General features: G+C 45.4%; 2 protein-coding genes across 4 annotated transcripts in view; one reads left to right on the top strand and one right to left on the bottom strand.

Moving 5' to 3' along the window:
* Positions 1-18,962, top strand: part of Klb (klotho beta) — a 36,403-nt gene extending 17,441 nt beyond the window's left edge. The window contains exons 2-5 of the mRNA XM_041671486.1: positions 3,092-3,602; positions 7,703-7,971; positions 11,209-12,352; positions 16,671-18,962. Coding sequence (XP_041527420.1) covers positions 3,092-3,602; positions 7,703-7,971; positions 11,209-12,352; positions 16,671-17,059 — 2,313 coding nt within the window. The 3' untranslated portion in view covers positions 17,060-18,962. The remainder of the gene's footprint in view (positions 1-3,091; positions 3,603-7,702; positions 7,972-11,208; positions 12,353-16,670) is intronic.
* A 3,161-nt stretch (positions 18,963-22,123) lies between these two features.
* Rpl9 (ribosomal protein L9) lies at positions 22,124-25,796 on the bottom strand. 3 transcript variants are annotated; one of them, XM_041671476.1, is made up of 8 exons: positions 25,753-25,796; positions 25,303-25,349; positions 25,087-25,202; positions 24,494-24,589; positions 23,675-23,807; positions 23,034-23,114; positions 22,570-22,683; positions 22,124-22,314 (listed from the first exon to the last, which is right to left on the bottom strand). In XM_041671476.1, exons 2-7 carry the CDS (start codon positions 25,346-25,348, stop codon positions 22,577-22,579), a joined length of 579 nt encoding a protein of 192 aa, XP_041527410.1. In that variant the 5' UTR covers position 25,349; positions 25,753-25,796; the 3' UTR covers positions 22,124-22,314; positions 22,570-22,576. The 3 variants fall into 3 exon arrangements, with proteins under 3 accessions (XP_041527410.1, XP_041527412.1, XP_041527409.1); XM_041671478.1 differs by having other exon boundaries at positions 22,124-22,311; XM_041671475.1 differs by lacking the exon at positions 22,124-22,314 and adding an exon at positions 22,348-22,425.
* Positions 25,797-25,888: the final 92 nt, after the last annotated feature.

Here is a 25,888-nt window from a genome sequence, read left to right as displayed (position 1 = left end):
CTTTTCCCTGTTATTTGACAGTCAAGTCATACCATAAGAACTGCTTGGAGAGCCTCCCCCATTTTGTCTGGTGAGACACGTCTTTGCCTTCAGTCAGAGCAAAGATAACCTGAGATACCTTGATAGCTTATACAAACAGCAGCGAGGGAGCAAGACACAGGGTGAAGCACGAAGGTCACCTTGGGCTATGACAAGAAAATCCAGGTTGGGCTATGTACCAGAAATTTAGGTTGCAAACACGTGGCAAAAGTGCAAACTATTGCCTTCTAAGCTGCCCTGGTTCCTCTTTTAATGCTGATGTAACCGAGATTTTAACACAATTTAAGGCATCTTTCCTATAATCACCTAGTTAATAGAGGGTTATTTTTAAAGAGACTCGCTTCCCTGTCCTTCCCTGCTAGGCTGGTTAAATTCTGTTAGTTTCTCTTTAAACCATTTTTTTTATTTATAGGGGGAGAGATGTGTGTATGTGAGGGGCGTGAATGCTACAACACACATGTAAGATCAGAAAATACCTTTCAAGAGTTGGTTCTCCCCTTCATACGTGTAGCCCAGGCAAGCCTTGAACTGCTGATTCTCCTGCCTCTACCTCCCAAGGGCTGGGATTGCAGGTGTCCACCCCCACACTTGACTCTGGCTAATTCCTGTTTGGAGCATGTTCATGCATTGATCTCGATTGTGTCCCGTTCTCCCTGCAGTGTTGGTGGCAGTCCTGTGAATGAGGTGGCTTACTAACGGCCCAGCTCCCACACTTGGGCAGTGTTCTCCTTAGTGTCCACATCTGGGGTGCACAACTCTGAAGGGAATTGGCAGCTGCTGTGTGTTCTAAGTATGAAACTACAGAATTGTCCAAAGACCAAGTGACCGCAATCAGGGTAGGACGTCCCCTCTGGAGCCTACCATTCACAGCCATAAAGAAAGCAGTCTTCAGAACTTTCCACGGAGATTCTAGCCTCCGACTCGCTCAGGAAGGTGGGGTTTCAGACAATTCTTTGATAGTTTCACACAATATATTTTAATATTCTTTCCCACCTCCCAACTCCTCCCAGGTCCCTCCCCAACCCAACATCATTTGTGTTCTTTCTCTCTCTTAAAAAAACAAAAACTAAAAAGAAATTCACTATAAAAACAAAACGAAACAAACAAACCATGTAATTGAAATTGTTTTGGCCAACTTCTGAGCATGGGGCTTGCGTGAAAGTGTAGTTGGTATACCCAGTGTGACTCCACAGAAGAAAACGGCTTTTCCTCCTCCCAGCATCTGTTATTTACAAATGGCTGATTGACTAGGGTGGGACTTTGGTCCCCGCTCCTCCACCATCATGAGACTCTGTTCTGGCTTCATCTTGTGCTGGTCACAGTCTCTGTGAGTTCGTGGTAACCAGCACAGACCCACAACTGTATGGGGTAGAAAGTAACAGACTTTGGAGTGCTCAGCCTAAAAGGGATGTCTACACACACACACACACACACACACACACACACACACACACCCTCAAGGCTCCCATATCTATGCAGAAGAGGAGCCAGGAAAGTTGGAAGAGTCAGAGATGGTAGACAATTGTAAGGAAACAGCATTTTCCAGACACAAAAGGAAGATACACATATGAACTTCAGAGACTGTGGTCGAGACCATTTAAAGCAGTCTGCCTTGGTCTTTACTGGCTCCCAGCAGAAACTATGACCTCAGCCTGCAAGCAAGAGAGGAGGTTAGAGTTTAAGACCTTATCTGAGACAAAAAACATTCATAAAGATTTTTGTGCTTGGTGGCACAAGTCATTAATTCCAGGAGCGGCAAAGATAGGCAGATCTCTATAAATTTGAGACCAGCACAGTCTACATAGTGAGTTCTGGGACAGCCAAAGCTACATAATGAGACTCTGTCTCCAAAATAAATAAATGAATAAATAAAAATTAAACTAAGCCCTAGAGTTGCATATGGCAGTTCACAACTATAAATAACCCCAGTATTTATAGGTTGAAATATGAGAATTGTATTTTGGAGGCTAGCCTGGGGTACATTGTGCATTCTAGTCTCAGAAGAAAGGAAATCAGGGTGAGTTGAACATTTAAGTTCTAAATTATTCTAGGATCTTACAATGAAAATTCAGAGAGAGGACTGGAGAGATGGCTTAAAGGTTAAGAGCACTGGCTGCTCTTCCAGAGGTCCTGAGTTCAATTCCCAGCAACCACATGGTGGCTCACAACCATCTGTAATGAGATCTGGGGCCCTCTTCTGATGTGCAGGCTGTATACATCATATATATATATATATATATATATATAATATAAAAATAAATATAAATAAAAAACACTATATACATAATAAATAAAACCTTTAAAAATGGAAGAAAAAAAAAAGAAGACACAGAGAGGAAGGGGGCAGGGTGGTGAGTAAGGACCTATTGCTGAGGTGATGTCTCAAAATGGCTTCCTCTAGAAAGTTCTCCAGAAAATAGTTTCAATTAGCTTTTTATTGTTGTTGTTTTGTTTTTCGAGACGGGGTTTCTCTGTAGCTTTGGAGCCTGTCCTGGAACTAGCTTTTATAGACCAGGCTGGCCTCGAACTCACAGAAATCCACCTGCCTCTGCCTCTTGAGTGCTGGGATTAAAGGCGTCTGCCACCACTGTCTGGCGGTTCTAAAGTTATGTACAGTGTTAATTCAACCCTCGCACCATCCCTTCGTGAACTCTATTGTTACTCATTTACAGACTATGCAGCCTGCCCTGTCCTGGACTTCTACAGCAGGACCAAATGGAGGGCTGAGGAGATATCTCAGTTAGCAAGCTGCTTGCCACACAAGCACGAGTACCTAAATTTAACTTCCAGAGCTCATGGAAAGGCTGGGTGTTGGGGCCGTCCAAACGGCTCAGCCGGTAAATAAGCGTGCGGCCAAGCCTTATGGCTTGACTTTGTTCTCCAAGACCCGCACCGTGGAAGGAGAAAACCAGCTCCCTAAGGTTGTCCTCCCTGACCTGGGCATGTTTGCCTTGGCGTGTGCGCGAAAACACATACATGTTAATAACTGTTGAGGATTTGCTAACTGTGTCACAGCCCCCGTGAAACCCAATGATGTTTTCTTTCCCACCAGGCTCATGCGAAGGTGTGGTATAACTATGACAAAAACTTCCGCCCCCAGCAGAAGGGCTGGCTGTCCATCACCTTGGGGTCCCACTGGATGGAACCAAACCGAACAGAGAACATGGAGGATGTACTCAACTGCCAGCACTCCTTGGCTTCCGTGCTGGGATGGTTCGCCAACCCCATCCACGGGGACGGCGACTACCCAGAGTACATGAGGACGATGGTCGGCATGCCCGTGCTCTCTGAGGCAGAGAAGGAGGAGGTGAGGGGCACGGCTGACTTCTTTGCCTTTTCTTTCGGGCCTAACAATTTCAGGCCCTCGAATATGGTGAACGCAGTGAAAATGGGACAAAACATGTCACTCAACTTAAGACAGGTGCTGAACTGGATTAAGCTAGAATATGACAACCCTCGGATCTTGATTTCGGAGAATGGCTGGTTCACAGATAGTTATATAAAGACGGAGGACACCACCGCCATCTACATGATGAAGAATTTCCTCAACCAGGTTCTTCAAGGTTGGTTGCACTTTGGCTCAGTTTGTAATAAATTTATGTACATATGTTTGCTTATGTGAGTGTATGCCACGTGTGTACAGGAGCTCCTGGAGGCCAGAGGAGGGAGTCAGACGGCATGGAGCTGGAGTTATAGAACAAGTGCAGGCCCTCAGGAAGGGCTGCAAGCATCTGTAACTGCTGAGCTAGGGGTTTTTGTTTAAGGTTACCATGGATATGTCATTATTGATGTTGGTTTTCTTTTTTTTTCTTTTTTCTTTTTTTTTTTTTTGATTTTTTGAGACAGGGTTTCTCCGTAGCTTTTGGTTCCTGTCCTGGAACTAGCTCTTGTAGACCAGGCTGGCCTCAAACTCCCAGAGATCCGCCTGCCTCTGCCTCCCGAGTGCTGGGATTAAAGGCGTGCGCCACCACCGCCCGGCTTGATGTTGGTTTTCTATTGTTCAATATTGACCAAAATTTGTGACAGGGTTTCTCTGTGTAACAGTCCTAGCTGTCTTAGAACTAGCGCTTCTAGACCAGGCTGGCCTCGAACACACAGAGATTCACCTGCCTCTGCCTCCCAAGTTCTGGGATTAAAGGTGTATGACATCACCGTGGGTAATGAAATCAGGTCCTTTTATCTTGACCTGATTGAACAATGAAAGTTCTACAAACAAAGCCGAGCCCTTCCTACTCTCTTGGAAATTTCTTCCTACCTAAGCATCACCTAGTTCCTTACTCAGGCAGCGACACCTACAGGCCAAAGGAAAAGATGAGGCTAAAGCCAGCTCAGGCTGTATCCCCATCAGAGCCGGGTTTCATCCCACCTGAATATAATTCCGGTGGCTCTTTCTCCAGCTGGACAGCGCTTTTTAGAAGTTCTAAGTATTCGAGCGAAGGAGTGGGTAAAGTACTTGCTATGCAAGCAAGAGGACCTGAGTTTGACCCCCGGCAGCCACGTAGACAGCTGGGTGCAGGACTGGTGAGATGGCTCAGCCAGTAAAGGCAATCGCCCCACCACGTCAGATCCCCGAGTTCAATCCTGGGCTCACCTGCATTCAACAAGCTGTCTTCACACATGCATGCGTCCATCCACACACACGCACTACACACACACACACACACACACACACACATCTTCCACCACAATACATAAAGTATAACTTAAGTACTAAATGCGGAGAGAAATCCCAGATCCTGCAGGAAAAGAGGCTTCAGAAAGGGTTTTCAGAATGTGCAAGTCCTGGGGCTGGAGAGATGGCTTAAGAGCACTGGCTGCTCTTCCAGAAGTTCAATTCCCAGCAACCACGTGGTATGGTAGTTTACAACCATCTATAGTGGGATCTGATGCCCTCTTCTGGCATAAAGGAGTACTTGTGATAAGCACTCATATACATAAAATAAATAAATAAATAGATCTTTTTAAAAAATATTTGTTTATTATGTATACAATATTCTGTATTGTGTGTATGCCTGCAGGCCAGAAGACAGCACCAGACCCCTTTACACAAGGTTGTGAGCCACCATGTGGTTGCTGGGAATTGAACTCAGGACCTTTGGAAGAGCAGGCAATGCTCTTAACCTCTGAGCCATCTCTCCAGCCCCAATAAATAGATCTTTAAAGAGAGAGAAGGGGGAGTGGCACATGCCTTTAGTCCTAGCAAAGTGGACGTCTGTGAGTTTGAGGCCAGCCTGGTCTATAGAGTGAGTTCAAGGACAGCCAGGACTGTTACACAGAGAAACCCTGTCCAAAAAATAGAAAATAAAATAAATTAAAAAAATCCCTCTCCTGGTCTCACTTCAAAAAGGGACAGCATGAAACACAGCCACACCACCCAGCCCTGAGCCATATAAACATGGTGGCCTTCACAGGACACTACCTACAGGTCAAGTACAAAAAGGTGTCTATTCCACCCTTCCTCACCACACCACAGTGGGACCAGAGTGCGGCTGTTGAAACACATTTGTCTTTTTGGAATCTTTTGTTATGGTTTTCTACTTTTTTTTCAAAAAAGAATTTTCTACCTTTTAGAAAAGCAATGTCGATGGAAGGCCCCATGCAGAAATGAGGTATTTCGGTGAGAGAAACAAAAGGGGTTTGTTCTGTTTTTTTGTTTTTTTTTCTTTCTTTCTTTTTTTTTCTAAGTGATTCAGTCAGGGGGTGGTGGTGGCGCATGCCTTTAATCCCAGCACTCTGGGGACAGAGACTGACAGATCTTGTGAGTTCGAGGCCAGCCTGATCTACAGAGCAAGTTCCAGGACAGCCAAGGATACACAGAGAAACCCTGTCTCGAAAAACAGAAAGAAAGAAAGAAAGAAAGAAAGAAAGAAAGAAAGGAGGGAGGGAGGGAGAGAGGGAGGGAGGGAGGGAGGAAGGAAGGAAGGAAGGAAGGAAGGGAGATGGCTCAGAGGCTGCTCTTACAGCTCACAACTCATGTGGCAGCTCACAACTGTTTCTAACTCCAGTACCAGAGGGTTTGATGCCCTCTTCTGGCTCGCATGGGTACAGACACATAGGTAGTTCACAGATACACATGCAGGCAAAACACTCCTGCACATGAAATATAACACAAGTAATAAAAACTCTAAAAATGTTTCGGGGCAAATTTCAGTTTTTATTTTCGACCAGGCTGACCTTGAACTTACAGAGTGCTGGGATCAAAGTCTCCACAGCTCATTTTTAGCCAATCAGAGTTTTAAAGCTGGAGACGTCCTTAGAGATGATCTTCTCCAGTAATTTTTTTTTTTTTTTTAAATATTTGTTTATTTATTATGTATACAATATTCTGTCTGTATGCCTGAAGGCCAGAAGAGGGCGCCAGACCTCTTTACAGATGGTTATGAGCCACCATGTGGTTGCTGGGGATTGAACTCAGGACCTTTGGAAGAGCAGGCAATGCTCTTAACCACTGAGCCATCTCTCCAGCCCTTTTTTTTGGTTTTTCGAGACAGGGTTTCTCTGTAGCTTTTTGGTGCCTGTCCCGGAACTAGCTCTTGTAGACCAGGCTGGCCTCGAACTCCCAGAAATCCACCTGCCTCTGCCTCCCGAGTGCTGGGATTAAAGGCGTGCACCACCACCGCCCGGCTTCTCCAGTAATTTCTGTATACAGATATAGGAAACTGCCATTCGAAGCCTTGCCCAATAGCTCCCTGTCAGAGACAGCAGGACCTGGCCTTGGGCCCCTGCCCTTCAGCCCAGCCACTTCTCACCCCACTTCTCTGCCTTCCATGCCTCCCGCCTGCAGCTGCTTGTGTTCATCCTGAGAGCTGGTATTTTAGTCCCTGAAGGACAGTTTCACAGACTGGACAGTGGGGCACAAACAGGAACCCGCCCGAACTCAGAATGAGGAACTCTAGGTCACTAGTAAACATCACATCCCAAAAGGCTATGAAACCGCCATGCCCCGTGGCCCAAGACACACATCTGCACACTAAATATTTCCTATTTCCTCCTCTTTTTTTTTTTAATTTGAGAGAGTTTTACTATGTAGCTCTGGCTGACCTGGAATTCAATATGTAGGCCAAGTTAACCTTGAACTCTGAGATCTTGCCCATCTCTGCTTCCTGAGTGTTGAGGTTAAAGGCATGTACCATCATACCCTGCTAAACTACATGATTAAATCTTTTTGTATTTTTTCGACACAGGATTTCTCTGTAGCTTTGGAGCCTGTCCTGGAACTAGCTCTTGTAGTCTGGGCTGGCCTCGAACTCACAGAGATCCGCCTGGCTCTGCCTTCTGCCGCTTGGCTTAAAATTTTTTCAGCTATCAGAAATGTTTTTAATGAGGTCCTTCCACTGTCGCTCATCTGTGTAGGGAGGGTACAGTGTTTATTTTGTGTGTGGCGTCCATGTGGAGATCAGAGGACAACCTTCAGGACTTAGTTCTCTCCTTCCACCACACAGCTGACTTAAACTGTCAAGCTTTGTATTAGATCCCTTTACCGACGTAGCCATTTTGCTGGCTCCAAACGAACAATTTTTTTGTTTGATTTAAAAGGCCTGCTATTAGGAAAAGTGTTGCTTGTATAACAAGCCATGCCTTGGCATGTTGTTCATGAAGCTGTACACATGAACTAGAATGCTTAGCCCTCTGAAGACCCCTGCTCTTCCTTTTCTCCATGCAGCCCTGAAGTTCGATGACATTCGAGTGTTTGGCTACACAGCCTGGTCCCTCCTGGATGGCTTTGAATGGCAGGACGCCTATACTACTCGCCGAGGGCTGTTTTATGTGGATTTTAATAGTGAGCAGAAAGAAAGGAGACCCAAGTCCTCAGCGCACTATTACAGACAGATCATACGAGACAACGGTTTCCCTTTGAAAGAATCCACGCCAGACATGCGGGGGCAGTTTCCCTGTGACTTCTCCTGGGGAGTCACTGAGTCTGTTCTTAAGGTAAATTAACCACACGCTAGGGGAGAGGGTATACAATATGTTTTTACAAATGTTACAGGTTCAGATGTTTTGCTTGCATATATATCTGTGTGCCTGTGCTCATAGATCCAGAAGAGGGCACTGGATCATGGACCAGGCTGGCCTTGAACTCAGAGACCCACCTGCCTCCGTCTCCCGGGGGCTGGGATTAAAGGCGTGTGTCTGGAGACACAGATAGTTATGAACACACATTGCAGGTGCTCTGAAACACTGGTCAGTGCTCTCAACTACTGAGACTCTCCAGCCCTGAGTTGGGATTTAAAGCTTGATTACACTGAATTGTAGATGTTGTGGTGCAGATCATGGCACACGTGGAAGTCAGAGGACAAACTGTGGCGTTAGCTCCTTCCCCTCTACCTTTATATGGGTGCGAGGGATTGAGCTCAGGTCACCAGGTTTACTCAATAAGTGCTTTGCCCACTGAGCCATCTCCCCAGCCTGAACCCCCTAGTTTTTACTGGTGTATGCTAATTATACAAACTAGTGTGTTTCAGAACCACCGCTTCACAAGTATATAAAACACACTCTGGTCATGGTCACCTTCACGTTACATCCTTTACCCTCCTACTTGGCCTCTTCCTTTGGGGGTGCCTCACCTTTACGTGGTCTCTGAGCAGATAACCACATGCACTGTCTACAGCTCGGGCTTTCTGGGGCTCTGTAAAGTGTAGGGCAATTTTTTGATCTTGCCCCTTTTTTTTTTTTTGTGGCAAAATTGCCTTTTATAAACATCTTTTCAATAGCACTGGGATGTTCTGAACTTTTCAAAACACGAGCTGGCCTTAGCTGGGAAGACTGCTCGGGTAATTGATGATTATGCACAGATTGAACTCCATGCCCACATGATCAATGTTCTCTCAGTTTAATGTTCTAGATAACCGGTTGGCAGATGGCAAGAGGGCAGTGATATGACTTTGTAATTAGACTATGAAAGATGACACATGAGAAAACAATTAGAAGGAAAATATTTACTAAAGGTTAATTATCGGTTTTCATGGTGCATTTAAATTCAGTCGGGGCGAGGGAGGGGGAGTACTTTAATGAAAGCACAGAATTTTTCCTTTCTCTAATTAATCTTGAATTTGGAAATGTTTTTCTTACATCTTTTGTTTTATTTTATTTTACTAGTTTTTTGAGACAGAGTTTCTCTGTGTAGCCCTGGCTGTTCTGAAACTCAATCCAAGTCACCTTACTTTTGAACAATGGTTTTCAGTGGAGACCCCACCTTCTGAGAGCATCTATCTGGTTCCCACAGTGCGCCTGGGAAGTGGGCGATGCAGGACCATCCCCATATGATTGTGCAGTCCAAGCTCAAAGAGAAAAATTCAAGGTTGAGGTTATAACTCAGTCAGTACAGTAACTGCCCAGCACACTCACGGTCCTGAGGTTTTTTTGTGTTTTACTTTTTTATTGTTTTTTATTGACTCTACACTTTTCTCTGCTCCCCTCCCTGCCTCTCCCCGCCCACCTTCAACCCTCCCCCGAGGTCCCCCATGCTCCCAATTTACTTTTTACTCAGGAGATCTTGTCTTTTTCTACTTCCCATGTAGATTAGATCTATGTAAGTCTCTCTTAGTGTCCTCATTGCTGTCTAAATTCTCTGGGTTTGTGGTTTGTAGGCTGGCTTTCTTTGCTTTATGTTTAAAAACCACCTATGAGTGAGGACATGTGATAACTGTCTTTCTGTGTCTGAGTTACCTCACTCAAAATAATGTTTTCTAGCTCCATCCATTTTCCTACAAAATTCAAATGTCGTTATTTTTCCTTATCCATTCTTCGCTCGAGGAGCATTTATGTTGTTTCCAGGTTCTGGCTATGACAAACAATGCTGCTATGAACATAGTTGAGCACATGTCCTTGTGGCACGATTGAGCATCCTTTGGATATATACCTAAAAGTGGTATTGCTGGGTCTTGAGGAAGGTTGTTTCCAGGGCCCTGAGTTTTATCACGAGTATTGCACTAACTAGGTGTAGTGGCATATGCCTGTACTCCCAGCACTTGGGAATGGAGACAAGAGACACAGGAGTTCCAGGTCATCCTCGGGTGCTTATTAGGTTTAAAGCTAGCCCTGGGCTATATAAGCCAACGTGCGCGTGTGCACGCGCGCACACACACACGGGGGTGGGGTGGGGGAGGAGAACATCCCATACACTCTGCTGCTGAGTAGCTATGCTCACAGACACATGGTGGAGGAGATACTGCATAAAAATGGGATAGGCCGGGCGGTGGTGGCGCACGCCTTTAATCCCAGCACTCGGGAGGCAGAGGCAGGCGGATCTCTGTGAGTTCGAGACCAGCCTGGTTTACAAGAGCTAGTTCCAGGACAGGCTCCAAAACCACAGAGAAACCCTGTCTCGAAAAACCAAAAAAATAAAATAAAATAAAATAAAAATGGGATATCTTTGGACCTTCCTTCCTTTTTTTAAAAAAAAAAAACATTTTTGGAGGGCTAGAATAAGGCCCTTTCTCCCATATTACCAACAGAGCAGCCAGAACTCAGAAACCATTATGAAGTTTTGTATTTTATCTTGTAGTCTCTGCTATATAGCCTAGGCTGGCCTCAAACTCATAGTTATCCTCCTGCTTCAGCCTCTTGAGAGCTGAGATTATAGATACGACCACTACTCTAGGTTATCACTTGGTCTTTTCAAACAAGAACTACTGAGAGTTGTAGCCACTACATGCAAGGGGCTACTGCCTACTGTCACCCCTACACACACACACACACACACACAGCCTCTTTCAGGGGTGGTCTGGCTCACCCAGCCTCCTCTGAATGCAAGTGCTGCTGTCCGTGACTTTACAACCCCATTTTTACCTTAGTCATCAGCTTCGACAGTGCCTTTGACTGAGGGCACCCAGCCAATTTCCTGATTCATTTGCACACCACCAAACAAGATGCTATATAACCTGGATTTGTGGGTCAAATGAGCTGGAAAATGGCCCCTAGGCTTTTCTCAAACAGCTGTCCTTCCCCTGCACTGTGTGGTTCCTGGTCTCCCTAGAGATTTGAAGGACTAGAATCAGGCCCTTTCTGCCTTATTACCAACAGAACAGTCAGAGCACAGAGACCATTATGGACAAAAGTTATTTATTGCATCTTGCCGTGAGAGGCTTCTACTCAGTTCTCATCTGAGGGTGGGATATGCTAGGAGCCACACGTGATTTACCTGAATGCGTTTGTTGTTTTCCACAGCCGGAGTTTATGGTCTCCTCCCCCCAGTTTACCGACCCTCACCTGTATGTGTGGAATGCCACCGGTAACAGACTGCTACACCGTGTGGAAGGAGTAAGGCTAAAAACAAGACCGTCCCAGTGTACAGATTACGTGAGCATCAAAAAGCGAGTGGAGATGTTGGCCAAAATGAAAGTCACCCACTACCAGTTTGCTCTGGACTGGGCCTCTGTCCTTCCCACTGGCAACCTGTCTGAAGTTAATAGACAAGTGCTGAGGTACTATAGGTGTGTGGTGAGCGAAGGGCTGAAGCTGGGTGTCTCCCCCATGGTGACGTTGTACCACCCCACCCACTCCCATCTAGGCCTTCCGGAGCCACTCCGGAGCAGTGGGGGTTGGCTAAACACATACACTGCCCAGGCCTTCCAGGACTATGCGGGGCTGTGCTTCCGGGAACTGGGAGACTTGGTGAAGCTCTGGATCACCATCAACGAGCCTAACAGGCTGAGTGACATGTACAACCGCACGAGTAATGACACCTACCGTGCAGCCCACAACCTGATGATCGCCCATGCCCAGGTCTGGCACCTCTACGACAGGCAGTATAGGCTGGTCCAGCGCGGGGCTGTGTCGCTGTCTCTACATTCTGACTGGGCCGAACCTGCCAACCCCTATGTGGACTCACACTGGAAGGCAGCAGAGCGCTTCCTCCAGTTTGAGATCGCCTGGTTCGCAGATCCGCTCTTCAAGACTGGGGACTACCCATTGGCCATGAAGGAGTACATCGCCTCCAAGAACCAGCGAGGGCTGTCCAGCTCAGTCCTGCCGCGCTTCACCCCGGAGGAGAGCAGACTGGTGAAGGGTACCATCGACTTCTACGCGCTGAACCACTTCACTACTAGGTTCGTGATACACAAGCAGCTGAACAGTAGCCGCTCTGTTGCAGATAGGGACGTCCAGTTCCTGCAGGACATCACCCGTCTCAGCTCGCCCAGTCGCCTGGCTGTAACGCCCTGGGGAGCTCGCAAGCTGCTTGGGTGGATCCGGAGGAACTACGGGGACAAGGATATCTACATCACAGCCAATGGCATCGATGACCTGGCTCTGGAGAATGATCGGATCCGAAAGTACTACTTGGAGAAGTACGTCCAGGAGGCTCTGAAAGGTGAGGTTTGGGGAGCTCACATCCAGAGGTGGGAGGGATATATGAACTGACAGCAGTGAGACGCTGGGCGCCAAGATCACCAGCAACTCAGATTTGTGGTTCCCGACTGACTCCTGTCCATTGGATTTCCCCCTTATAATGGGCCTTTATTAATGAATTTTTATTTTTTTCTTTTTTGTGAAACAGTCTCTTTAGTCCTGATCATATATCAGAAAAAGCTGTGTAGACTAGGCTGCCTACCGAATGTTGGAATTAAAGGAGTTTGCCACTATGCCCAGCATAATATTCAATTTTTTCTTTCATTATTAATGTTTCTTAGACAGGGTCTAACTAGTCATCCAGACTGGTCTCCAAGGCCAGGCTGACCCCTATCCTATTGCCTCAACCTTCCAAGTGGTGGGATTACAAGACTAGACTACCACACCTGTATGTGTGGAATGCCACTGGTAACAGACTGCTACATGGCGTGGAAGGAGTAAGGCTAAAAACAAGACCATCCCAGTGCACAGATTACGTGAGCATCAAAAAGCGAGTGGTAGGGCTGGAGAGATGGCTCAGCGGTTAAGATCACTGACTGTTCTTCCAGAGGTCCTGAGTTCAATACCCAGCTGTTATTCTTTTTTAAAAAGCAGTAGGCAAGCCGGGCGGTGGTGGCGCACGCCTTTAATCCCAGCACTCGGGAGGCAGAGGCAGGCGGATCTCTGTGAGTTCGAGGCCAGCCTGGTCTACAAGAGCTAGTTCCAGGACAGGAACCAAAAGCTACGGAGAAACCCTGTCTCGAAAAATAAAAAAAAAAAAAAAAAAAAAAAAAAGCAGTAGGCAGCCGGGCGGTGGTGGCGCACCCCTTTAATCCCAACACTCGGGAGGCAGAGGCAGGTGGATCTCTGTGAGTTCGAGACTAGCCTGGTCTACAAGAGCTAGTTCCAGGACAGGCTCCAAAACCACAGAGAAACCCTGTCTCGAAAAACCAAAAAAAAAAAAAAAAAAAAAAAAAAAAAAAAAAAGCAGTAGGCAGCAGAAATGCTGTAGGTCCCAAATGGTGGTAGTGGGCCATGTGGTGGCAGGCAGCGGGCTCTGGGAGCAGCCAGTCCCAGGCAGAAATGGCTGCCGGTCCCAGAGCGGTGGCCTGAGCAGTGGTGGCGGGCCATGTGGCCGCAGACAGTAGGCCCTGGGAGCAGCAAGTCCCAGGCAGAGACAGCTGCTGCCATGTGGCAGCAGGCTGCTGGTCCCTGAGCAATGGCTGGTCCCAGGCAGGGAGACACATGGCGGGCAGGCAGAAGACAGAAACATGGATAGACACGACATGCAGGGTGAGGTTGAATGTTTATTCAGGGAGTTATGGAGGAGGAAGGGTGAAGGGGGAGACAGAGAGAGGGAGAGAGAGAAGAGAAAGAGACAGAGAAGGGGGGAAGCAGAGAAGTGGGGAGAGAGGCAGAAGCGAAGCTGCCTCTCCGAGAGGAAGATGGAAAAGAGAACCAGCTCAGGCCGGAAGCTGAAGATCAGCCTGCCTCAGTGGATGGGGAGGGGAATGGGTGTGGCTTGTCTCTTAAAGGGACCAAAACCATAACATTCCCAGGTCTTCCTTATAATAAAAAGCATGCACGTCAAGGAAACAGAAGAGGAAGGGCCCAAGATGGCGGTGGGCAGGTCAGAGGTAATGGGAGTGGGCGTGGCTTGTCTCTTAAAGCGACAGGAAAGCACAACACCAGCAACCACATGGTGGCTCAAAACCACCTATAATGAGATCTGGTGCCCTCTTCTGGCCTACAGGCAGGATACTGTATAAATAAATAAATCTTTAAAAAAAAAAAAGCAAGAAAAAAAAAAAGCGAGTGGTAAGGTGCCATAAACTCATTATGGAAAATTTGGAAAGCATTTATTTTCCCTAAACAACACCTCACTCTCACTTCACAAGAAAAGCACAGTCAATGTTAGATTACGTCCAGTGAGCTCCCTAGATATTGTTAATACAGTCAATATTAGATTACGTCCAGCGAGCTCCCTAGATATTGTTAATACAGTCAATGTTAGATTACGTCCAGCGAGCTCCCTAGATATTGTTAATACAGTCAATGTTAGATTACGTCCAGCGAGCTCCCTAGATATTGTTAATACAGTCAATGTTAGATTACGTCCAGCGAGCTCCCTAGATATTGTTAATACAGTCAATGTTAGATTACGTCCAGCGAGCTCCCTAGATATTGTTAATACAGTCAATGTTAGATTACGTCCAGCGAGCTCCCTAGATATTGTTAATACAGTCAATGTTAGATTACGTCCAGCGAGCTCTCTAGATATTGTTAATACAGTCAATGTTAGATTACGTCCAGCGAGCTCCCTAGATATTGTTAATACAGTCAATGTTAGATTACGTCCAGCGAGCTCCCTAGATATTGTTAATATAGTCAATGATGTTAGATTACGTCCAGTGAGCTCCCTAGATATTGTTAATACAACTGAACTCAGGCTATCACTCTCTTGCATACACCTTGTTCGCTTGCTTGGGGAGTTGAACCCAGGTTCCGTTTGACTACACTACACTAAAAAGCTACATCCCCATATCCCTAACTTTTCTATTTTCATGGAGCTGGGAATTTAACCAAGGACCTCATGCATACAAGACAAGAACTCTACCACTGACCTACAACCCCAGCCCCCAACTTTGTGGTGCTGGGGTTCAAATCCAGGACTTGTTTGTTTTTCGAGACAGGGTTTCTCTGTAGCTTTGGAGCCTGTCCTGGAACTAGCTCTTGTAGACCAGGCTGGTCTCGAACTCACAGAGATCCGCCTGCCTCTGCCTCTCGAGTGCTGGGATTAAAGGCATGCGCCACCACCCGGCCCCAGGGCTTTCTTTACGTGTGCTAAGCCACCAATCTACCACGGAAGCACAAAACAGCCGTGTAGTTGATTTTCTTTCTTTTTACACAGGCTGGTCATAAACTCCTGCTCTCCAGCGTGTGTTGCCTCCACTGGAGGCTGCAAGCTAGTGTAACCACTCCTGCCCCTTTTTAAAACATTAGATGTGTTTCATGTCATTAAAACTCTTACAAATGTTAATGGCTGCTTAATGTCCTATTATTAAACATATCTTGATATAGTCAATGTCGGAGACCAGCTTCGACAAAAATACCACTTACTAGGGTAGGGGCATGGGAATCAGAAAAACAGTAAAGAGGACAAAGACACAAGTGAAAACAATAAAACAGAAAACATAGGATAGTACCAGGAGGGAGGTCAAATGACTAATGAAATCCACCTGCGTTTAATTATCCCAATACCGCGGGGGGGGGGGGGGGGGGGGGGGGAGACAAAAGACTGCCTAAACATGGTACAAAGCACAACCAGAACAGTTACCTGCTTCAATACTTTGAGCCATCAAGCAATTAATTCATGAGAAAACATTCTATTGTTTAGACCAAGTATCCTGAAGGCAGCCGCTCCCAAGGGTAAGCCTCCTATTAGGAGCAGAAGCATGCTTGAATACCCTGACCATTAGTCAGGGTGAAATGGATCTAGCTGTGTGGGCCATCTTAATGTCAAAATGACTAAGGAACTACACCCTAGGTTGGGCTGTTGTTGTCAACAATTCTGAGCAACTTCAAACTCTCTTACCTCTAGACAAGATGAAATAGGCTTACATTTTTGGGCCTCCACAATTCAACCATTCTTTAGTTGGGGATATCACCCCACTGAAAAACTTATCTTTGTACAGAAATGTCATTTCTAATTACCTTAGACTGCCCAATATATGAAAATGTGCAGATCAGAATCAACAAACAAGACTGGGGACATAGTTGACAGTGTTTTTTTTCACATGCAGAAAGTCCTGGGCTAGATCCCTAACACATATGAGCCAGGCATGGTGGCAAAACCAGGTAATCCCTGTCCTCTGGAAGTGGTGGCAGGGGGATGAGAAGTTAGTGGTCACCTTCAGCTTACACAGGGACTTAGAGGTCAGCCTGGAATGCATGAGACCCTGCCTCCAAAACAGTATCTTCAATGAAAATCATGACTTCATAGCTTTTTGACCTTAGCTTCAATGAAAACTAAATTTAAAAAAAAAATTAAAAATTGTGTATGAATTTTTTGCCTTCGTGCATATCTGCTTGCTACATGTGTCCCTGGTGTCTGTGCATGAGAGTCCCTGGAACTGGAGTTAAAGGTGCTTGTGAGCTACCACATGGGTGCTGGGAATTAAACCTTGGCCTCTGCAAGAGCAACCAGTGCTCATAACCATTGAGCCACTGAAATCTAAATTCTTACTCAAAGATACTTTACTGACCATTTGTGATCAACAATGTTGCTGTTTTTTTCCTAGCCTACCTCATTGACAAGGTCAATATCAAAGGCTATTATGCATTCAAACTGACAGAAGAGAAATCTAAGCCGAGATTTGGATTTTTCACATCTGACTTCAAAGCTAAATCCTCTGTAGAGTTTTACAGCAAGCTGATCAGCAGCAGTGGCTTTCCTTCTGAGACCAGCAGGCCCTCATGTGGCCAGCCAGCAGAAGACACCGAGTGCACCATCTGCTCATTTTTCACTCAGAAGAAACCACTGATCTTCTTTGGTTGTTGCTTCATCGCCACTCTGGCTCTACTACTGTCAATCACCATTTTTCATCATCGAAAGAGAAGAAAATTTCGGAAAGCAAAGAACTTAGAAAATATACCACTGAAGAAAGGCCAGAATAGAATTCTTAGCTAAACTATCATTTCTGACATGGTTTAAAGATTCACTCCAGTTCCAAATACTGGTAACTTACAATGTGAGAGACAGCTGTAACCAAGGTGATGACAATCGATGCCTTTGCAGTGTGGTCCAAATCCTTCCCTTCGGTATTGACAATCAATCAGCGAATGGAGTTCTTAGAGCTGAAGGCTTCATCTTGACAGGAATTCTGGGGATGACCCCAAACATGGCTAACATGGTTTGAAGTTTGAAGCATGTTTCGCATCATTTTTCTCTAGCTCTTCTGTAAATAGCAATCACTATTCATGGTAAAGAAATTAATTTTAAGTGAAGTTCTGTTGTTTTAGACTTCATAGTTTCAAACTATTTTGCTGTATTGTTTTTTGAGACAGTGTCTATTATGTAGCTCTGGCTGTTCTGGAACTCACAAGATCCACCTGCTTCAGCCTTCTGAGTGCTGGGATTAAGCACACCCAGCTAAGACTATTCTTTAAACTGGACAGTTAGTGACAGATGCTGTCACTTCTAACAAGGTGCTCTGTTAGATGAGGTAGTCCTCAGAGTGAATGTAGAAACAACAGAATTTTAGATGATGCTCGTCCATAGGCAGTTAAAGCATATGATTTAAAACATACAAATCTTAGCTTTTCTGTTTGTTTTTTTTTTGTTTTTTTTTTTTTTTTTTAAAGAAAAACCAGGCATTTCTTAAATGTCTGATTTTGTGAGCCCTCTCTTCCTGAACTTCTGTTTTGGTAAGGGGTTTGGGGGAGAAGGCTCAAAACAGGGTTTTTTTTGTAGCTCTGATTGTCCTGAAACTCGGTCTGTAGACAAGGATGGCCTTGAACTCAGAGATCCATCTGCCTCTGCCTCCAGAGTGCTGGAACTAAAGGCATGCCCACCATATCCAGGTTGGAGCTCTGATTTTAAAAGTAGCTTCCACAACTCATGTCTTGGAAAGATCACAGGATGGACAACTAGACCAAGTGTCTGTGAAGATCACATTCACTAAGCCTTACAGCACAGCAATTTCCTTTTTTTTTTTTTTTTTTGGGTTTTTTTCGAGACAGGGTTTCTCTGTGGTTTTGGAGCCTGTCCTGGAACTAGCTCTTGTAGACCAGGCTGGTCTCGAACTCACAGAGATCCGCCTGCCTCTGCCTCCCGAGTGCTGGGATTAAAGGCGTGCGCCACCACCGCCCGGCCAGCAATTTCCATTTTAAAATAAACTGGCATTACCCCTACTGCCCCGGAGGCAAGACGTCTGGCACACTTAGAGTTAAAAACATGTAGATTTTACTATGAGTAAAGGGCAAAGTCCTTACCATTATTCCTAGAGCTTCATAACTTCTCATGCACATAGGTACAGAACACAACCAGGGTATCTGGACTGACAAATCTATTTTACCTTTTAAGGCTAACACTAATTATATCTCAATTTGGATATTTTTGTATTTGATCACAAACACTAGGGATAATTTGAATGTGTACCCATTCATACCCATTATTTCAAGTCAATATATAACCACGTTACCTAGTCACTGTTAACCCTCTCCAGGAATTTAGGAGTCAAAGAAAAGTAGCTCTTCCAAAAAGAGCCTTAGTAACAAAGCATCCTAAATGGTAAGGTGATTTTAATTGTCTTTCAGCTCTACCTATTGTTAAGATGTCAAGACATAATTAGGGCTTTTTCCCCACCCTGTAGACAGGTGTTTCTATCCCTGGCCATCTTAGAACTCACTCTGTAGACCAGACTGTCCTCACTCAGATTCACCTGCCTTTGCCTCCTAAATGCTGGGATTAGAGGCATGCGCCACCGCTGCGCGGCCACAACTGTAATCTGTAATTCTTATAATCACTAATTTTCGATTGCGTGTGCCAAAGCGATGAAAAATAAAGCTGCTACTGGACTAGCCGAATCTAACAGCATATGTCCGCTTTCTCCTTCTGAAACCCCTGCCAATCTGAGGTTTTTCCTTTTTAAAATGTGTACGGGTGTTCTGCCTCATGCATGTGTGCCCCACTTGTATGCCTTTGTCCTTGGAAGCCAGAAGAGGCACCAGATTCCCAGCAACTGGAGTTACAGATGGATGTAAACCAGCACGTTGGCGGCTGGAAGCCAAACCTGGGTCTCACTGCATAGCTCTGGCTGGACTGGAATCCACTATACAGACCTTGAACTCCCCCTGCCTGTCTTTTTAGTAGTAAAAGAATCTACTCTCTTTGAGAACGTCTAAGGACACCCACTGTAGTTGGCTGAATGACTGTATTGGCAGTCACACAGAAAAGCTATGGATCACTTGGTCTTTAAAAAAACAAAAACTTGCCGGGCGGTGGTGGCGCACGCCTTTAATCCCAGCACTCGGGAGGCAGAGGCAGGTGGATCTCTGTGAGTTCGAGGCCAGCCTGGTCTACAGAGCTAGTTCCAGGACAGGCTCCAAAGCCACAGAGAAACCCTGTCTCGAAAAAACAAAAACAAACAAACAAAAAAACTTCCTAGAACTGAGTATTTTGCCTGCATGCATGTGCTCCTGGTTTTGTGAAGGACAGAAGAGTACACTACTTCTCCTGGATCTGGAGTTACAAATGGCCGTGAGCCTCCACATGGGTACTGGGAATAAAACCTGACTCCGCTGCGAGAGCAACAAGTGCTCTTACCCACTGCGGGGTCGCTACAGCCCTACTTGGGTTTTTATGTCACATGAATTCACTCAAGAAAAAATTTTAAAAATCACCTTATTAACTTCTTAGAATTTATAAACCTCTGTATTAGTCTTGGAAAATGCAGCAGGCAATAGGAGTAACAGAGAACTTGGTATCAATCCTTAATTCAAGTACCAAATTTTAAGGTTTTATTGTTTGGTTTTTTTTTTTTTTTTTTTGGTTTTTTTGAGACAGGGTTTCTCTGTGGTTTTGAAGCCTGTCCTGGAACTAGCTCTTGTAGACCAGGCTGGTCTCGAACTCACAGAGATCCGCCTGCCTCTGCCTCCCAAGTGCTGGGATTAAAGGCCTGCGCCACCACCGCCCGGCCAAGGTTTTATTGTTTGGGTGTCATTATATAGACTAGGTTGGCCTCACACTGGCAGTGATGCTCCTGCCTCTGCCTCAAGAGTGCTGGGATTAAGGTGTACACTACCATGCTCAGTTCAGTTATGATTTCTAACTCAATTAACAGCATTGTTTTGTGTTTTTGAGACAGGTCTCATATACAGTCCTAGTTGACCTTAAACATCTCTCTCAGGAAAACCTCCAAGTCCTGATCCTCCTGCCTCAACTTCAAGGGTTACAGGGATGTGCCACCACATACCCAACTAAAACCTTTACTTCATGTGGTTCCAGGGCTGGAGAGATGGCTCAGCAGTTAGAGCACTGCCTGTTCTTTTCCAGATGTTCTGAGTTCAATTCCCAGAAATCTCATGGTGACTCACAACCATCTATGAGATCTTGTGCCCTCTTCTGGCCTGCAGGCATACATGCAGACAGAACACTGTACACATAATAAATATTTTTTAAAAATGTGTTTCCATTAAGCTAAGCTTATAACATGTTCCTCCTTCCTAAAATTGCCTTGCTGAGTTGCCCAAATGCAAAGTTCCTAGCCCAATGCTTCCTACTGCTACACTTGGGGGGTTAGGGAGCATGTGAAGTTACCCATTTTAATTGATCATATGAAAATCACTAGGTCACTCTAGTGATAGAGAAATTCTCCAAGACACAGTTTGACTGATACTGAAGGATGATTTTTTTTTTAAAGATTATGTATAGTGTTCTGCCTCCATGTATGCCTGCACAGAATAGGGCACCAGACCTCACTACATATGGTTGTGAGCCACCATGTGGTTGCTGGGAATAGAAGTCGGGACCTCTGGAAAAGCAGCCAGAGCTCTTAACCTGAGTCATCTCTCCAGCTCCCAAACAATTTCTTTACTTATTATGTAGTGTTCTGTCTGCATGTATGCCTGCAGGCCAGAAGAGGGTGTCAGATCTCAGACTGTTGCGAACCACCACCACCATGTGGTTCTGGGAACTGAGCTTAGGACCTCCACCCAGATAGGTCCATATAATTGGCATCAACCAAGTTGTTGGTATAGCACTGAAGGGTAAAACAGGGGGACTGGAGAGATGGGTCAGCTGTTAAGCGCACTGGCTAGCAATTTTGTTTACCAAACTGGTCAAGTATGTAGTTGAGGCTGGTCTTGAAGACTATGTTCCCACTTCTGTAAGGTCAGGATCACTGACAGGCACACACCAGCCACACCAATGTGCACTGCCAAGGCTTTGTTAACACTAGGAAAGCACCCTGCCAATTGAGCTACAAACACCTCACACAGCCTCACTGATCCTCTTGCCAGGGATTATGGACATGTCTGTATAGTTTGTAGGATTCGGCTAGGTGACAGGTATGTGCAAACCCAGTTCGGATTGAAAATAAACCAGCTTAAAAAAAAAACAAAACAAAAAAAAAAAAACAGCTGGGCATAGTAGCACAAACCATTACCCCAGAAGGCAGAAGCGGGTGGTCCTGGGCTAAAGAAACCTTATCTCAAAAAACTAGAGTCTACAGGATAAAGTTTAAAAAAAAAAAAAAAAAAAAGCCTGGCTTTGCAAACCTGACAACCTGAATTTGATTCCTAGAACATAAGCAGATTCCAGGTTGTTCATTGACCTCTATACATACACTATGGCCAGGCCATCTACCCACACAATGACAGGACAAAAAACCAAACAAAAAGGTAACTAAAAATTCGGAGTTATTGACTTTCAAATTTCTTGTGTGGCTGTCAATTGCTAAAGTTTTGTTCAGTGTGTCTTCACCAAATAGCTCATAAAACTCCTATAACTCTAGCCCCAAGTGATCAACACCCTGTCTGACCTTCAAATCTCATGTGCTGGCGTGTCATGTCAGCCTGTAATTTTCACATGCATGAGTGACGCCCTGTTACCAGTAGAGTAGCAAGTGCCTGTAACCAGCCCTGTATCTGTTTTGGCTGTTAGCAGGAAATGAGATGGTGGTAATTCCATGTTTGCTGGGTTCATTCTTCACCACCAGATGGATAGGAAAATATTTCACACAGAACTTACAAATAAATCACCATGATTTACATTTTTCAGTCCTTATTGAGACATCTGCACATCCAAATAGTCAATATTATGCCCAGGTCAAGGCCAAACACCTCTAGAATCTTCTCAAAGTGCCATGCCCATTGAACATCCATCGTCTGTCATGGTTACTACACTCCTGTTTCCCGAATGTCTGGTTACAGCTGACCCATCTGCTAAGTAATCAGAAAGATCAAGGACACCCCAAATCAATACAAGTCTTTTATTGTCCCAAAAGATACCCCAAATCATATTAAAATTCAGGTTCTTGTTTCTGGAACTGGTAACTGTAAAAAGAAACAAGGTACACAAATTTTCATAAATAATCCTGCCCAGAAACTTTTCTTAGTTCAACTATATTATAAATTAGAGTAAAACAAATCCACCCATGATATACTTTAGTAATGTTTAGTGTACCAAGCTCCACCTACCTTAGGTCTACTCATCAGCCTGCTGCACTGTTCCCTTTTCAGACACATAGATACCATCCAAAAACTTCCTGATATCCTTGTTCTTAACTGTTGTGGCCTGCTGTATCAGAGCCGCTACAGAGGAAGAAGCAAAGAAGCCATTATCTCACCAGCCAAATTCATTTCCAACCCTAACTACTGGAGCTCAATCCCCAGAATCTACACGATGGAAGGAAACTCGTTCACTGCCCTCAGTCGAGGGCAGCAGCAAACAGCCCCCCAATATAGATCTAAAAAGTCATCCATATGCTACCCATCACTTTGAACTACATACACAACCACCATGTATTCATGATACAAAGTACAATACACAGAACAGATTCTGAATGTCTGACCACTCAAAAGTTTTCAAACAGAAACCAGCTATGCATTCAACCTTTAGGCTTAGATAAAATTTTCGAGATAACAGTCATAAGCATACATACCCGAGTTTGAAACAAGTTCAATATCATTTCCTTCAAGGACTAATTCATCCTTCTGGGCTTGAGAGACAGAACAAGCAACGCCTAAAAGAGGTGTGCATTCGATAGCATTAACACGAGGCATGTACAAAATATAATTTCATTTAAAACTCCATGCAAACCATCAACTTTAGGACTGGGCTTTCTAAACATACTGTGATTACAGGAGTGACAGATTCAATTTCCAGCATCCACAAAAAGCTGTGTGTGTATATATATATATATACACACACATATATATAGCCACATATCTCTGTCCTACAAAATTCTCCCACATGGTCTCTTCAGGAAAAATGACTTAAACCTCAAGCTAGAGCAGGGGGCAGTGCATGCCTTTAATTCCAGCACTTGGGAGGCAGATGGGTCTCTGAGTTCAAGATCAGCCTGGTCTACAAAGTTTCAGGGCAGCCAGTACTACTACACAGAGAAGCTGTTTCAAAAACAACCACCCCCCCCCCGCAAAAAAACTAACAAAAACACCTCAAACTCAAACTAGCAGTTACCAAAACAGAGTTCTGAAATAACCTTCAGCACAAACACCAGCACCCCAAGACTCCAAGAAAAAGAACCATAGCAGCTTATCATTTGTGAAGGGACACACATACCTGTCCTCATCCGAACCCTGCGGATGTATTTTTCACCCAAGAAATTTCGGATTTCAACCAAAGACCCATTCTCTTGAATAACGACGTTGATGGGGAAGTGAGCATACACGGACCTCATCTTGTAGCGGAAGCCCTGCATTAAATAAATGAACAATCTCAAAACATTTTCATTTCAGGCTGGCCTAGAGTCCGAGATTCCTTCTTCAGCTGTATGCCACCAGGGGCAGCTCTAAAATTCCCCAAGGTGCTTCTGTCTTAACTTGAACTGTCTCTTTAGATAGTAACACTCCTGGAGGAAGCATCTGTTTTACTATTTTATCCTGGCTTGCTCTTTTCAGTGAGAGCCCAGGACCCTTATCTGTGGTACTAGATTTACTGAGTTAGACACAGCCGACCATAGACTTCACATTTTCAAGCTAAATTAAAGGTCCAGTCCTCCAACGAAACTGGGAGCAACAGGGAAGCTTGACCCAAGAGGTACAGGTTGTTTTTATGAAACAAACCTCTTCAGCATTATCTTTGGAGAAAGGATTCCAAATTAGACATGTACAAGCCAGACCTTTTCTATGAGTACCACACATACCAAACAAAAACGAAATCTATGCTACAGCAGATTATCTATTAAAAAAATGCTGGAGTACGTTTGCCCAGCAATTTCCTAGGTTTGATCCATAGCATGCCCCACAAACAGAAAACAACGAAATCGTCCCCTAACTTATGAGAGTCCAAAGCCCATCCTGGTAATAAACATTTGCATATACAAAATACAACCAAAACCTCTCCCAAAGGGTTAAAAGACAGCCTGATGGGCTGGCTTACCAGCGTAACACCCTTGATCATGTTTTGAACGTGGCTGCAGATGGTTCTGACGGTGGCCAGTTCCTTCCTGTTGCCCCACCATTTGTCAACCCGGAGCTGCAACAGAACAAGATTTCAGAATTAAAACATCTAGTTTTTAGCTGGTGACCACAAGAGCATTTAAAGTCTCCCACAAATGACCAATATACTGTTTGTCATAGGCACAGGATTCCAGAAGAACGACATCCCCACCCAAAAAAAAAAAAAAAACTCCGAGAACACAAGGGTCACCCCAGGATTAAGTCCAAAAAACTCCTCAGAATTCATTTTATAATTTCACCAAAGCAAAATTGCCTATAATTCCAGGCACCCCATCGGTAACATCTTAAGTGACAGATTTTTTTGTTTGTTTTTTGAGACAAGGTCTCAGTTACGCAGCCCTGGCTGTCCTGGAGCTCACTAGGTAGACCAGTCTAACCTCCAGTTGGCCAAGAGATTCATCCGGGGCTGGGATTTATGGCGTGTACGCCGGGCCCAACGCACCAAACCTCACGCTTACCACTTAACTACCCTGCAAGCAAGCAACTTGGCTATCAAAGTAATGAGGTCCTTACCCTCTTCTTCTTCTTCCCAAGAAGGCTCAGCTCTACGTTGATGTGATTGAAGTCCCTCCGGAGGGTTCCTCTGGGGCCCTTCACAATGACTGTGCGCCCCTTCAGAGTGATGTCCACTGGAAGAGAGGGCAGGACGAAGCCGTGAGACCACAGGCCAAGGCTCAGAGCATGCAAAAAAAAAAAAAAGCCGTCAAGACAAAGCACCAAGTCGCCTACCATTTTCTGGAATGTCGACCGTCTGATTGCTGAGAATGGTCTTCATTCTGAAACACAAACACCCAGGTAAGAAGGCTGCAGGGCACGCTCTACCGCGGAGACGGGGCAGAGTTCCGCCTCAACCGTTAATCTCCAGGTAGAAAATCCAGGAGCAAGGCACAAATGGGGGTCCGTGACAAAGGGCGGCCCGGGAGCGAGCGAGCAGGGAAGGTGCGGGCCCCGGAGGGACGGTAGCAAGCCCAGCCCGGGGCGCCATGGCGGTAGGGCTGCGGCCGGGGCAGGCCTGAGAGCCCAGAACGCGGCGTCCAGCCCGCAACGCCATATCCGGGGGACGCCTGTCGTGCTGGGGGACACTCGGGACAAGGACTCGGGGCACCGGCCCCACGCCACCGGAGCCCCCCGAGAGAGGATGGCTTCAGATTCCCGGGGAAGAGTTCGGAAGCTGCTCACCTCGCAGTAGATGGGGCAAAGAGAGAACGTCTTTCGTCATCACGTTCTTGTAATCCGGCAGGGTCCTGGCGTGTGACGTCATAAGCGCGCGACGGAAGGCCGAACTAGTCGCTCGCTATCAGGTCGATCCGTGCAG

Source organism: Microtus oregoni, unplaced genomic scaffold, assembly GCF_018167655.1.
Source record: "Microtus oregoni isolate MIOR12 unplaced genomic scaffold, Mior012 000021F_ref0000039, whole genome shotgun sequence".
Classification (NCBI taxonomy): domain Eukaryota; kingdom Metazoa; phylum Chordata; class Mammalia; order Rodentia; family Cricetidae; genus Microtus; species Microtus oregoni.
Note: the sequence above shows the minus strand (reverse complement) of the source record. Positions and strands in the feature narration are given on the sequence as shown.